Genomic DNA, 12,802 nt, shown 5'->3' with positions numbered 1-12,802 from the left:
ATGTAGCCGAAAGAGGCTGAAAGAGCAAAAGGTGAAAATAATAAGGGAAAAATTTAACTCATTTAAAAAAATAATCTGTAGTTGAAGCCATTGGTTCTACTCCCAGCACAAGGCACTGTTTGGGAATGGTGAATTCTTGCCCTAAAGTTGTGTGTTAGCCATTGCAGTGATTTTCACAATAAAAATAAGACATAAAAATAAATAGCAATCCTTGTCTGCAAATCTCTGTGATGGATTGCACCACGTTTGGCTCTTCTGTGATGAGTTGTCACACTTAACAGCCTGAGCATTAATATTACTAGTGACACTGATTTAATGCCTCTTTTCTCCTTGGAAAATGAAGTTAATAATTACCAACATGGTGTGAGCCAATGCTTTCTTTCAATTATTTTTTTTTTTTTTTACACTACAGTTACGACTCTCCTCTCTTTTTTTCCTTTTTCCAACATGCATAATAATGTTGTGTTCTTCTCCAGCCGAGGTCACAAAACTCTTTGTGGGGACTAATGGATTAGACTTCTCAGTGCTGAGTGATGCTTAGCTAATCAGTGTGGAATGCAAGAGGTTGATAATATGGCAGGCTGTAATTAATGCATTGAAGTGTATTTGTGATATTGGACCCACTTTTTATGGCAGTTGGTTTAGTTTCTGTGTTCTTTTTTATTTTTTTTCCTTAGGTTTATCAAGGCTTACAAGAAGTTTGGACTTCCTCTTGAACGGTAAGTCGCAACGTGACCCTGCTCCAGAGGGGGACGTCGTGTTTCTAAGCACAGCCATACACACATTGCGATGGGTGTTTGACACAACCTCCACGGACAGCACAAGTCCTTGCTGTCATGTGATCAGTAACCCAAGCACTGCCACACAGTCCCTCATGTCTCAGTCGATGGGCACTGGTGAGAGCTGGCCAAAAAGCAGCTAGAGAAGCAGTGGCACTGGGCTGTACACAGCATCGTCCTGCTGGCAGGATCTGGCTTCCTCTCTGCATGGAAAGCAGAGGGAGCAGCTATCTGAACAGCAAATGCTACCTGAAACGCTTGCCAAGCTTCTCTATGCATGTTAGTTTCAAGACTGAATTAGGAGCATCTTTTCTCTTGTGGAGCCCTGCACAACTACTGTGCCCCAGCATAAATAAGGGAGGAAGGGAGATGGGCACCTGTGCTGTGTCTGGAATGCTGTAGCCCTTGCTGAGGTCTCAGAGCTGAGGTGGGGAACACTGCATGTATTGTATGAGAAACAACAGTGTTTTTTCAGCTGGTTGTGCTCTTCTCTTGTGAAACACAAGGCTTGTGTATGGGCCTTGACATTACTAACTTCAGCCAGGCAAAAGGGACAGCAGATGGCAGCTTTTGACCATCAGATGGAGTTAATATGGCACTGGAACACTGGACGGTCACAGAGTGCCTGTCGTGCCCAAGATACACGGTTCTCACCTTTGCTTTAATGCTAAAAAATCCGAAGAATTGGATCAGTTATACCGCATCTGCACTATACTGCAGCTATTAGACCTAAAAAAAGACTAAAACCATGTTGTTTTGTGCATGAACTTGACTTGGGCAGGTTTCGTACTTTCATACGTATACAGCATTGACTACTGAAAGCTATAAAACAATTGCTCTGGTAGTGAATAGCAGGAGATATGCTGTATCAAATACAAGACTTCCAATTCTTTTTTCCTTTTCCCAGGCTGGAGTGTATTGCCCGGGATGCTGAGCTGGTGGATAAGTCTGTGGCTGATCTGAAACGGTTAGGGGAACTCATCCACAATAGCTGTGTCTCAGCAATGCAAGAATATGAGGAGCAGATGAAAGAAAATCCAGGTGAAGGTAAGCAAGAGAGTTTTGTGCAGCTGTTACAACGTTTTGGGGAGTGTTCCGAGGAGCTGGTGAGAAAACCATTGCTTTGCTGGGTGGGAAGGCATGCCATATTGCAACTTAAGAGCAAAGAACAAGCACACACTTAAATTGTCCCATCTCTGCCAGGGAGCTCTCACCAACAGAGAGAAACCCCTGAGTCTTCTGCTCAGACTGGAAAGTGCCGTTTGGGTCTGTTGGCTTCTGCCAAGCATGAGTTTTCCTGGGGAGAGGCTGAAGTCAGCTTATTTAATGCTGGGCCATAAGGCAAAGCAGATCATATTTTAACTGCTCCTGGGACTGGGAATCAAGCTGATGCTCTGTACTCCGTGGTAAAGCAGGATCGACAATTAGCACTTCCTGGAGCTGGCATCATCAACCGCTCTCCGTATGGCTGTTCTGTGCTGTTGGTTTGGAGATACAGGGGGCTGGGCTGGATTTCCCACTTGATCTCTGCCTGTTGTAGCTGAAGGAAACTACTGAAGCAACAGCTTCAGCGTACTTAAGATACATTTTTCAGAAAATGATACTGGGAGGTGTTCGGAGTGCAGATCTGAGTTAGTGAAAGAAAACTTATATTTTGGGCCTGCCTTAGCAGACAGCCTTATGTTTAAAGAAGAGCTTGCAGGCAAGGTCTTGATCTCTGTGTGTCTAGACATTTTTACAGAGGCACTTCTTTCTGTAAGAGTTCTCTTAGGTTGAGAGTTCTCTTATTGTTGAGCAGGGAAAGGACCTGGAAAAAGAAGAGGTCCTACTATCAAGATTTCTGGTGTCCAAGTCAACGTGAAATCCATCATCCAGCATGAAGAGGAGTTTGAAATGCTGCATAAATCCATTCCCACAGACCCAGAGGAAAGGAAGAAGTGAGTTTGCTAAGTAGGCAAAGAAAGAGGCTCAGGGAATTTGGATTTTGAAAGAGAATAGCCTAGATATGTGGATGTGCTTAATCCTCTGCAGCACTAGAAGTAGCTCATGTTTGAAATGCCTTCAGGTACCGCCTGACGTGCCGCGTCAAAGCTGCCCATTTTGATGTAGACTGGGGAGTGGAGGAAGATTCTCGCTTGTTGGTGGGAATTTACGAGCATGGTTATGGAAATTGGGAGCTGATTAAAACAGATCCAGAATTGAAGTTATCCGATAAGGTAGGTCACTTTGCTTGTGGCTTGCATTTGGGTCCATTGCAGTGTTCATAGGGGACTTGTTTGATTTACTCCAGAAACAGGCGTTCATGTTTGTAACTGCTCCAAAAATAATAATAATAAATAATAATGAGGAAAACAGTGACCTCCATGGAATGTTGCATGCTTGATGGAAAGCAGAGTTCTGTCATTTGATTGGCAGTAAATTTTCTCTGAACGGTACCATATGAACCACGCTAAAATGATGCAGGAAGAAAATGGTAATGCCGACGTGTGCGGTTACATACACAGTTTGGAGGGTGCATTGCATAATCGTGACTTGATATTTCCTTGAGCATCTCACAAGGAGCTGAGTCTGAATTTCTGTGTGGAAATAATTTTTCACAGATTTGACACTGCTTATGTCAAGACTGGTCTGTGTCAGCTTTGAGGGTATAGTTACATGACTGGCTATGGCAGCAAAGCCAGCTGGAGAGCCTCCTTCTAGTTCCTCTGTTCCTCAGTCATTCCCATAATGGAGGCCACGTTGAAATGATCCGTTGTGTCAGCACAATGGAAGGAGAATGAACTGGAACAGAGGGATGAGGAATATCGAGAATCTCCACACCAGCTTTGCTGCCAATATGCTGCATTCCCATGACATCGCTGCTAGTGTTTTTAGGAAAGATCAGACTGTGGCTGAAAGCCCTCCTAAATGAAGTTCATAAAGACATTTTACAATAGAAACAATTGCCTGAGACACGCCACCTAATTTCCAATGAAGTATGAAGGTAACCTCTTTGGCAAGCTGAGATACTTCCTCCACAAAGCAGCACCTTGCCAACCTTGTTTCTGCTAAAAATTCTGCATCTCTGTCATTGCTGTCGCAATGTCTCAGGTTATCAAAGAGCACCAGCCTGCTGAGACAAGGCTATCACAAACAAACCTGATGTGTCAAGGAGAGCGGACTCGGTTTTGCAGCTCAAGATCCCAAATATGGTTTGCAAAGGTTTTTTTTTCTTTTTGCACACTTACAGGAAAGATTGTAGAGAATTTAGAGAGCTGCCTCGGGGTCCTTTCACTTTTGCAAAAGGCCAAGGGGAGGGGTGCTTGCTAGGAGCTTCGCTTTTGGCTAGACAGGGAGAGTCCGTGTGGGAGCTGGAAGAAATGCTTGAACCTTTTTGCTCCCCAAGAAGGTGCAGCATCTCCAACCCTTTGCTGGGCCTGGAAGGACTGCTGCTAGAGTGTATCTCGTATAGGTTCATGTGGATGTTTGTTTTTGTTTTTTTTTCTTCTTTATCAAAGATCCTACCTGTTGAGACAGATAAGAAACCTCAGGGAAAACAGCTCCAGACCCGAGTTGATTATCTACTGAAACTGCTGAAGAAAGATCTGGACAAGAAAGAAAACATGAAAGATGGGGAAGAGGTGAGATGCGGCTGCTTGATTCTGGGGATTTCAGAATGAGTGGTTGGAGAAGGCAGGAGACAGCCTGTGTTCCCAGGTCACTGAACATCATCTGTGTTAAAGAATATGGACTTGTCTGTTGTCCGATTGCATTGTGATACTGACATGATAATTAGTAAGAGGTAGGTAATTATTACACTTACTGAAGGATTTGGGCTCATTTGGCTTCCTGCCACCCTGCAGGACCTGCAACTGTTTGCAAGATGTTCAGGAGAGGGACTATGTCCCCAGGAAGTAGCTGTAGCCATTTGCTTGCCCTGACTTGTTCTGTGTTTTCACCAGGGCAAGCTAAAGAAGAGGAAGCCACGAGTAAAGAAAGAGAACAAGGCTCCCAAAGTCAAAGATGAGCATGGGAATGAACTCTCCTCTCCTCGGCACTCGGACAACCAGTCAGAAGAAGGTGAAGTCAAGGTAAGTCAACTTGGTGGACAGTGGCTTTTCCAGGTTTCCGTGAGCTATGTTGTTACTTCAGAAACTCACTTTGAGAAGTACCCCTAGCAAATGCCCTGTGGAGTTGGGGAAAGCTACAGGGTGCATTCCCATAAGAGACTGGCAAACTCACAAAGACATATGTACAGCTGTCAGGGTGACAGAAGGACCTTTCCCACCCACTCTTTTTGGTTAGTGCTTTAAGTGTTTCGGGGATCCTAGAATGGCCACGCATACCTACATATTGACTTGGAGGAAAGGTTGTCTCAGGACAAAGACTGTTGCCCTTATAAAGGAGAGAAAGAAGAATTGTTTCCCTCTCCATTTCGGTACGTCAGCCAGTGCTGAAGCTGGAGTTTACCAAGGTCGTGCTGTTGCTTAGAAAACCTTCTGTCTTTGAGTGGTTTGGCTTGTCGTCTGAGGCTTTTTGTTCATGTGCTGATCAGTATCTACCTTAGCGGCTGAGCGTTTTTGAGCGCAGCTGGCATAAGAAAGCGGTGCTTATCTACGCTTTGCCAGCTGGTTACAGATTGGGGTTCATCTATTTTTTATACCCTTTTGTCAAGGGTTGGGTGGGTTGCAGCTGGTTAAGCAAGGGCTTGCTGTCTGGTTAAAGAGGTGTGAGGGCAAATTTGGATGGACCTCAAAAACTGTCTGCGTTTCAAGGATGTAAGTTTTATGGAAGAAAGTGTACGTGAGGTGAAGGACTCCAGCTTTGACTGTGCTGTGACTTGATTTTCTAGGAGGATGGCTTGGAAAAGAGCCCTGTGAAAAAGAAACAGAAGAAGAAAGAGAACAAAGAGAACAAGGAAAAACAGACGAGCACTAAGAAAGAAAAGGAAAGCGATAAAGAGAAAAAGAAGACAAAAGACAAGAAAGAGAAGGTATGTGTTACTCTAAGGAGCAGTTTAAGAGATAGGAAAGTCTCTGAGCAGAAGTGCAAGCTATGAGACTTACGATTTGTTAAAAGCCCTGCGTGAAGAGACATCAAGAAGCACTGTAGGGTGAGGTGGTATCCCTTTTTCAGCCCTCTTGAATTCTTTTTGTAAAGAATTGCAACAAAAAGTGGAAAAGGCAGCATATCCTAAAGTTTGATGGAATGTGAGCAAAAAGGAGGATGTTTTTGTGAGACTGCCTTCAAAGTACAGCTATATCCTTATTACAGTGATGTGGCCAAATAGCTGATGTTAAGGAAGAAAGGGGGAAGAGCCTGGAGCACTCAAATCAAAGTTCTTTTCAGCTGTGATTTATCACAGGGTTGGAAGCTCCTTGTCTTTATTCCCCTCTAATATAAATTCACCCTAAATAACCCAACTGTCCACACCATCAAGACTGTGGGTTGTCCTTGTGACTGTTCAGGACTCACCAGAATGAGTGTTTCAACATCAATGGTATGTTGTGGACTAAAATGTCCCTTGAATTTTGGGTACAACTGCCCTGAGGCTAGGTCCGAATTGGAAGGGGAGTAAAAAGCTTCTATAATAATGAGCTGAAGTGCCTGTCCACAGAACAGGTATGTACTGCATGCCCAATGTGTTTTGACTCTGAGGTCATACGTGCAAACCGAGTTTTGTTGCATATGTGGGGGAAAGTTTGCTCTCCAGTGATTTTTGGTATGACTTTGACTCTAAAGGGCTTTGACTGTGGAGAAGTCATACAAGTCAAAATTTACACTAACAGGCCGTGGTTTGAGGTTTCTTTCGAGACGGTCTGAGGACTAGTGACATCACATGAAGTTGCAGATCCTTGTAGACACGAGACTACTCTGAGCTCTGTCCTTTTCAAGGCATATATATTCTTTAGCTTAACCTCTTTTCCGAGTCTTCAACACTGGTTTTCTCTCCATGAGTATGAATATCATATTCATGTCCAAAATGTTGGCTCTGATTTCTCTCTCCTCCCTCAGGGATGATGTAAAGCTAAATAGAGGCATTGCAGCTAAACAGTTTGAGATCTTGGGAGGAAAGTTGTAGGAGCGGTGCCCGGGGTTTAACAACTTCCAGTAACAATAGTGCAGAGGTTGTTAGTTGGCTCACTTGGGATCCTGCAGTGTGGCTTATCGTGTGATGTGTGTGATTTGTCCTTGTAAAGCCTAAAAGTGGTGAAGCCAAACCTGGAAGTAAAAGGAAGAGATCACAAGGTCCTGTCCACATCACAGCAGGGAGTGAACCGATCCCCATTGGAGAAGATGAGGATGATGATCTGGACCAAGAAACATTCAGCATAGTGAGTATTTTCCTCAGGAGATGGGAGGGCAGCAGCAGAGCCCAGCAAGGCAGCCAGGGTTTCTTACATGTCATCCAAGGACGTGTTTTAGGTGTCAGGGTGTGAGCCCCCTCCTAGTTCATGCCCCACGGTGATTTCCTCCAGCCGATTTGAGAGCATGGCAGAACAGCCCTGTACAAGAGTTGTCCACCAGCTGTCTCGGTGCCTACTAGCTGTAAATGGCACTTCAACAGGAAGAAACTTCAGAGCTCTTTCAGCTCCCGAGTCTCACCAAGCAATTGCACTGTTAAAGGGTTCAGATAACTCTGTTCAAAATGCAGCTTTGCATGAGTGCACATGTTCATCCCCTCCCTCTGCCAGGGATGCCAGCCAGGGCAGAGGAGGGCAGCGTGTCAACAGAGCTTGCAGAAGGGTGGTGTTCTTCAGCTGATAAGTTCCGACTGCTCATTTGACAACCCTGGTTTACAGAAAACCCTGCAGCTTATGTGGCAGTCTCTCCGCTGGAAAAGCCAAAGAGCCACTGGGCTCTTCCAGGAGGAGAGTTTTGAGGGTGACCTTGTATGGCTGTAGGAGGTATGAAGTTGTCTGAGCTGTAAGCATTTCCCCAGTTGTGTAAATGCTCTTGCAGCAAACATGCCTGCAAGGCTCGTTGTAAAAATAGCCTTTTAGTAAAAGTTGTCACGACAGACTCGCCTTGGCCTGACTTGCACAGGGAAATGCTGAAATACCACTTTTTAAAAACAGTTCTCTAAATTAAAATCTGTGTGTTTGCTTCAGGTCGTCTGTTATTTTTATCTGTTTGTTTTTTCTTTGAACTTTCCCTCTGTGGTGCATGAAAAGTCCAGTCAGGCAGTAGAAACCTGTCTGATCTACTGTCTGTGCACAGTGTTGATGCGCACAGCTGAAAAAGATGGTGCTTTCATGTCATGTCTTCCAGTTTTGGGAAAAGCAATAGATAAAAGCGACCGCAGATGGGGATGGACAGGGAGGCTATTGAGTGAGCACTCATTGAGCTGGAGCTGTTGGTTCAGCACGTCGACGCTTGGTTACGCTTCCCTGCCTGCCGTGGGGTCTGTGCAAGAGTGCGGTTATGGTTTGCAAAGCAGATTGTTCCCCTCTAAAAGGGGGGGCAGTGGAGATGAGGAGACTCTTGTCTTTTCCTGACTATTTTCTACAGCGTGTCTAACAAACTGCTATTTTCATAGCTGATTTCTCCTTGCCTAATGGTCAGATAGAGCTAATATCTCATGCTAATGAACTTCTTCCAGCTCTGTCTGATTAACAAGGGAACAGGGTAGAGCCCTGTGCCATATGAATCACTTTCTGCTCTCTATTGCTTTTTCAAGTGCAAGGAAAGGATGAGACCAGTGAAAAAAGCACTGAAGCAACTTGATAAGCCTGATAAGGGACTAACAGTTCAAGACCAGCTGGAGCACACACGCAACTGCCTCCTAAAAATTGGGGACCGCATCTCTGAGTGCCTTAAAGCCTACAGTGACCAGGATCATATCAAGCTATGGAGAAGGTGAGGGATCATTTTGTTTTCTTTGGCTGGTCTGTGGTATTTAAAAATGGTAGTCAGAGGCTGCAGGGTTTATGTGAATGAGTGTGCCGTTTGCCTCTTCCTTGACATGCTTTTGAAAAAGAAATCTTTCATTCTCTAGCTTACTCAGTCCATGACCAGTCTCAGAGGGTTTTGACTGCAAGTTGTGCTGGTTTCATTGAAATCGGTTTCAGAGCTACTTTAGATAAACCAGTGTAAAACTCTTTATTTTACTTTGAAGACTTTCATTCCAACTCTCTTGATCATCCTGTCCTGAGCTGGTTTGGGACAGTTTTCCAGAGACAGTAGAACTGATTTGATGTTGGTTTGAAAGCAGATGGCAGTTAAACTGCTGATGTAGCAATTAACAGAAAACGTTTGTGTCCTTCTAGGAACCTATGGATATTTGTGTCAAAATTCACCGAATTTGATGCCAGAAAACTGCACAAACTCTACAAGATGGCTCATAAGAAAAGATCGCAGGAAGAAGAGGTGAGATCTGAAGTGCCTTCCCTCTGGTTGCTGTCTTTAAAACTTGCTGCACTTGAAGTGTCAATACTTTCTGCCTCTTATGGGCTTCCTTTATTGTTGCTGGTAGTCTGTGATTTTCTTAACTTCTAAACAGTCCTGGTTGCATTTGCCTCCTCTTTCACATGGCATTTCTCCCCTTACTTGACAACACTGGTCACTTTGTCCTGGCTGTTCTGACCAAGAAGAAGCATCACTTGGTGCGGCGCGTTGTGTTGAGTTGACCTTTAGAGTGAAAAGCCTGGGAGTGCTGCCCTGTAGAGACAGGGCGTAGAGGCAGAGACGCGTGGGGCAGAACTGTGCCTGTTCTCCACCACACCTGTACTGTTGCCATTCATACCACGCTTGGGCACGGTTTATTCACAAAGCCCTCACAAGGGGTGGGTAGCCCACAGCGTGGGGAGTCTCCAGACAAATCCGGAGCCTGACAGACAAGGCCATTGCTCACATAGTCTGAATCTTTTAGTGGAAGAGCAGTTGAGCTGTAATCCTCTCTCGCATCTTGCAGGAGCAGAAGAAGAAGGAGGACATGTCCAGCATGAAGAAGCCGTTCCGCCCAGAGCCTTCAGGCTCCAGTCGCGATTCTGTGATGTCCCAGTCTCACGTGCCTCACAATCCTCATTCCCAGAAACTCCACCTGCCCCCTTCTCACACCCAGCAGCAGATGCATGGGCACCCGCGTGACAACTACGGCCATCCAAACAAGAGACATTTCAGCAACACAGGTGAGCACTGGCAAGTTGGGAGAAACCATCCCTTCTAACCTAATGTCTGTTTGCTCTTGGACACAAATCCTCCTGGGACTTGTGATGGGTCAGGTTTAAAAGTGATGGGACGGGACATATATTATCACTGTACTTATTGCTGAACACATAATGATACAGTGATGCAAAGAGTATAAAAACAGGGCAGAATATGATTTGCTGGAATGATGGTAAAGATATTCAAAGAATAAAATTGGGCCCACATAGTTTAGAGAGTAGCAAGTTAAAGAGGCACAGCAATAGTTACCATTTCTTTGAGAAGTGATGGGCTTGAAGTATGAAAGACACTTACTGGTGCTTTCCTTGTTGCAGACCGAGGAGAATGGCAGAGGGATCGAAAGTTCAACTACGGTGGCAACAGCAACCAGATGTGGGGTGGAGAGCGGCATCACCAGTATGAGCAGCACTGGTACAAGGACCACCACTACGGGGATCGGCGATCTCGTGGAGACCCCCACCGGAGCTCTGGGAACTACAGACCAAACAACCTCTCCCGCAAGAGGCCATACGAACAGTACAACAGTGACCGAGACCACAGAGGCCACCGAGATTATTACGACAGGTAATTAATTCCCTTTCAACTCAGAAAGGCTGGAAAGAGTTTGCAATGATGCACCAGGCTGTGGTGGCCAGGCTTTGCTTGGGGAACTGATCTCCATCTGTTTGTTTTCCCTCTGCAGGCACCACCACGATTCCAAGCGTCGACGATCCGATGAGTTCAGGCCACAGAACTACCACCAGCAGGATTTTCGACGGATGTCTGATCATAGGCCACCCATGGGATACCATGGCCAAGGACCTTCGGACCACTACCGGTCCTTCCACGCAGACAAATCGGGAGATTACAAACAGCCTCTCCCACCACCTCACCCTGCAGTGTCGGACCCTCGTTCACCTCCCTCTCAGAAATCCCCCCACGATTCCAAGTCACCTCTCGATCACAGGTCACCTCTGGATAGGTCGTTAGAACAGAAAACCAATCCAGATTATAACTGGAACATTTGGAAAACATAAAGAGATGGGGGCGGGGGGGGGCGGGCGGGATGGAGGGAAGGAAGGAAGCGCACGTCTGAAATACTTGGTTTGATGCAACAGTGGCTGGTTTCTCCAAGCCAGCAACTAGAAACTCTGAACATGCTGCTATCGTCTTGCCGGGTCAAGGGGGATTTTTGAGGGGGTAGAGTAGAGGAAGATTTTTCCCTAGTTCTTGGTTTTACTTCCCGTTTCTTTTTCCCACTTCTACCAATGAACGCTGGAACCAGCCTTGCTGCCTCATTCGTTGTTTTGGTTTTGTTTTCCCCAGTCCAATGGACCGAAGGGAATTTTCCCCAGTCAGTGTTTCCCCAAACCAAGAAGGCAGATGGATGCTGCTTAGGATTGTGCAGAAGGCTGTGTGCCTGCTCTGACTTGATGTTACATGACAGATGCTGCTTTGAGACTGAGGATCAGCTGGTTGGGCTGGGCTTTGTGTGTAACCGGCGTAGGGCAATGGGAGGATGTATTCAAGGAGGGAGAGGAGAGTCCCTCAGCAGCCAAGTTTGGTTGAAAGAGGGACTCGATGTCCCTGCAGAGTGACTCCAAAGGAATTGGAGCCATGCTGGTGACAATCCATCACTTTTTTGGCCACATTATCATTTCCATGTCTTTATCCATTTCAAGAAACTAGCTCTGTTTTGATTGCTGTGGCGTTCCCCACAACAGAAGAGGTGTGGAGGATCTTCCTCCCATCTCCAGGGCTGGAACTGGCAAATCTTGACTCCAGGAGGCTTTGGGATATGTGGAAAAAAAAAAAGACAGACTTCCCTAGCAAAGGCTTAGTTCACTTCTAACCAGTAGGAAGGTAATTGAGGTGAGAACGTGTCGTGGTTTAGTGCAGGAGCAGGGCGCTTCAGAGCTCTCCAAGCCACGCTGCTGCAGCCATCTCCAGTTGGAGAGCCCCCCGCTTTCCCTCTCTCTTCAGTGTAGGTGCAGCCTCGATTTGGGCTCCTTTGTCCCCGTCTTAAATAGGGCATTCGCAGAGGCGCCGATTGCCTTGGCCCTGGCCTGAGAGGATGGGAAGGGTCTCACCTGGCCAGAGGCTGGTCAGACCAGTTTTGGAGCAGGGGAAGCTTTTCACAGCTACTTATAGGGGCCGTTTCCGCAGCCCCTCCCGTAAACCCAGCACGTTCTACCCCTCGCCTCTGCGAATTCCATATTTAGGCACAAACTTCAGCCACATCAGCATCGCAACGGCATCTTCACACTATTAAATGAGAATAGACAATTTACAAACAATCCACCCCCTTGTCCCTTCACTGCAATTACAGTTACAACAATCAGAGTTCCCCAGGATCATTCTGCTCTCCAGCACTGTAGAGTCCATATTTTGCGCATTGCCTCTCCCAGTCACTATCTTTATCTCAAATTCCTCAGCCCCATGTTGGGCACCATAAAAGACTGTCATGGTTTAGCCCAGCGGCATCTCAGCCACCACTATGTCGCTTGCTCACTCCTTCCCCTCAGGGAGGTGGAGAGGAGAAAAATGTAACAGGAGGCCTGAGGGTCAAGACAAGAACAGGGAGGAATCACCCACTGAACATGGCCCTGGGAAAAACAGACTCAGTTTGGGGAAAAATCAATGGCTCATTCAGAGAGGATAACAAGAAAGAAGCCAGATCTCAAAAACACTTTCCCCCCACCCCTCCCTTCTTCCCGGCTCTACCTCCTGCCCCAGTGGTGCAGGGGGACAGAGAATGGGGGTGTTGCAGGTCAGTTCATCGCACGTTGTTTCTGCTGCTCCTTTCTTAAAAGGAGGAGGACTCCTGACACTTTTTTCCCCTGCCCAGTGGATCCCCTCCTCATGGGACAGTCCTCAGACTTCTCCAACGTGAGTCT

The 12,802-nt window shown here is 46.2% G+C and overlaps 1 protein-coding gene across 8 annotated transcripts in view; it reads left to right on the top strand.

Moving 5' to 3' along the window:
- The window catches only part of CHD2 (chromodomain helicase DNA binding protein 2), a 74,953-nt gene extending 64,006 nt beyond the window's left edge, over positions 1-10,947 (top strand). For all 8 annotated transcript variants that reach the window (XM_086620027.1, XM_086620028.1, XM_086620025.1 and 5 more), the window contains 13 exons: positions 678-719; positions 1,687-1,826; positions 2,578-2,716; positions 2,845-2,995; positions 4,277-4,399; positions 4,721-4,849; positions 5,611-5,751; positions 6,959-7,093; positions 8,440-8,618; positions 9,029-9,128; positions 9,673-9,889; positions 10,241-10,490; positions 10,609-10,947. In XM_086620027.1, the coding sequence (XP_086476153.1) occupies positions 678-719; positions 1,687-1,826; positions 2,578-2,716; positions 2,845-2,995; positions 4,277-4,399; positions 4,721-4,849; positions 5,611-5,751; positions 6,959-7,093; positions 8,440-8,618; positions 9,029-9,128; positions 9,673-9,889; positions 10,241-10,490; positions 10,609-10,942 (2,080 nt within the window). In that variant the 3' untranslated portion in view covers positions 10,943-10,947. The remainder of the gene's footprint in view (positions 1-677; positions 720-1,686; positions 1,827-2,577; positions 2,717-2,844; positions 2,996-4,276; positions 4,400-4,720; positions 4,850-5,610; positions 5,752-6,958; positions 7,094-8,439; positions 8,619-9,028; positions 9,129-9,672; positions 9,890-10,240; positions 10,491-10,608) is intronic.
- Positions 10,948-12,802: the final 1,855 nt, after the last annotated feature.

The sequence above is a fragment of the Tauraco erythrolophus genome, chromosome 14 (genome assembly GCF_009769465.1).
Source record: "Tauraco erythrolophus isolate bTauEry1 chromosome 14, bTauEry1.pri, whole genome shotgun sequence".
Lineage (NCBI taxonomy): Eukaryota > Metazoa > Chordata > Aves > Musophagiformes > Musophagidae > Tauraco > Tauraco erythrolophus.
Note: the sequence above shows the minus strand (reverse complement) of the source record. Positions and strands in the feature narration are given on the sequence as shown.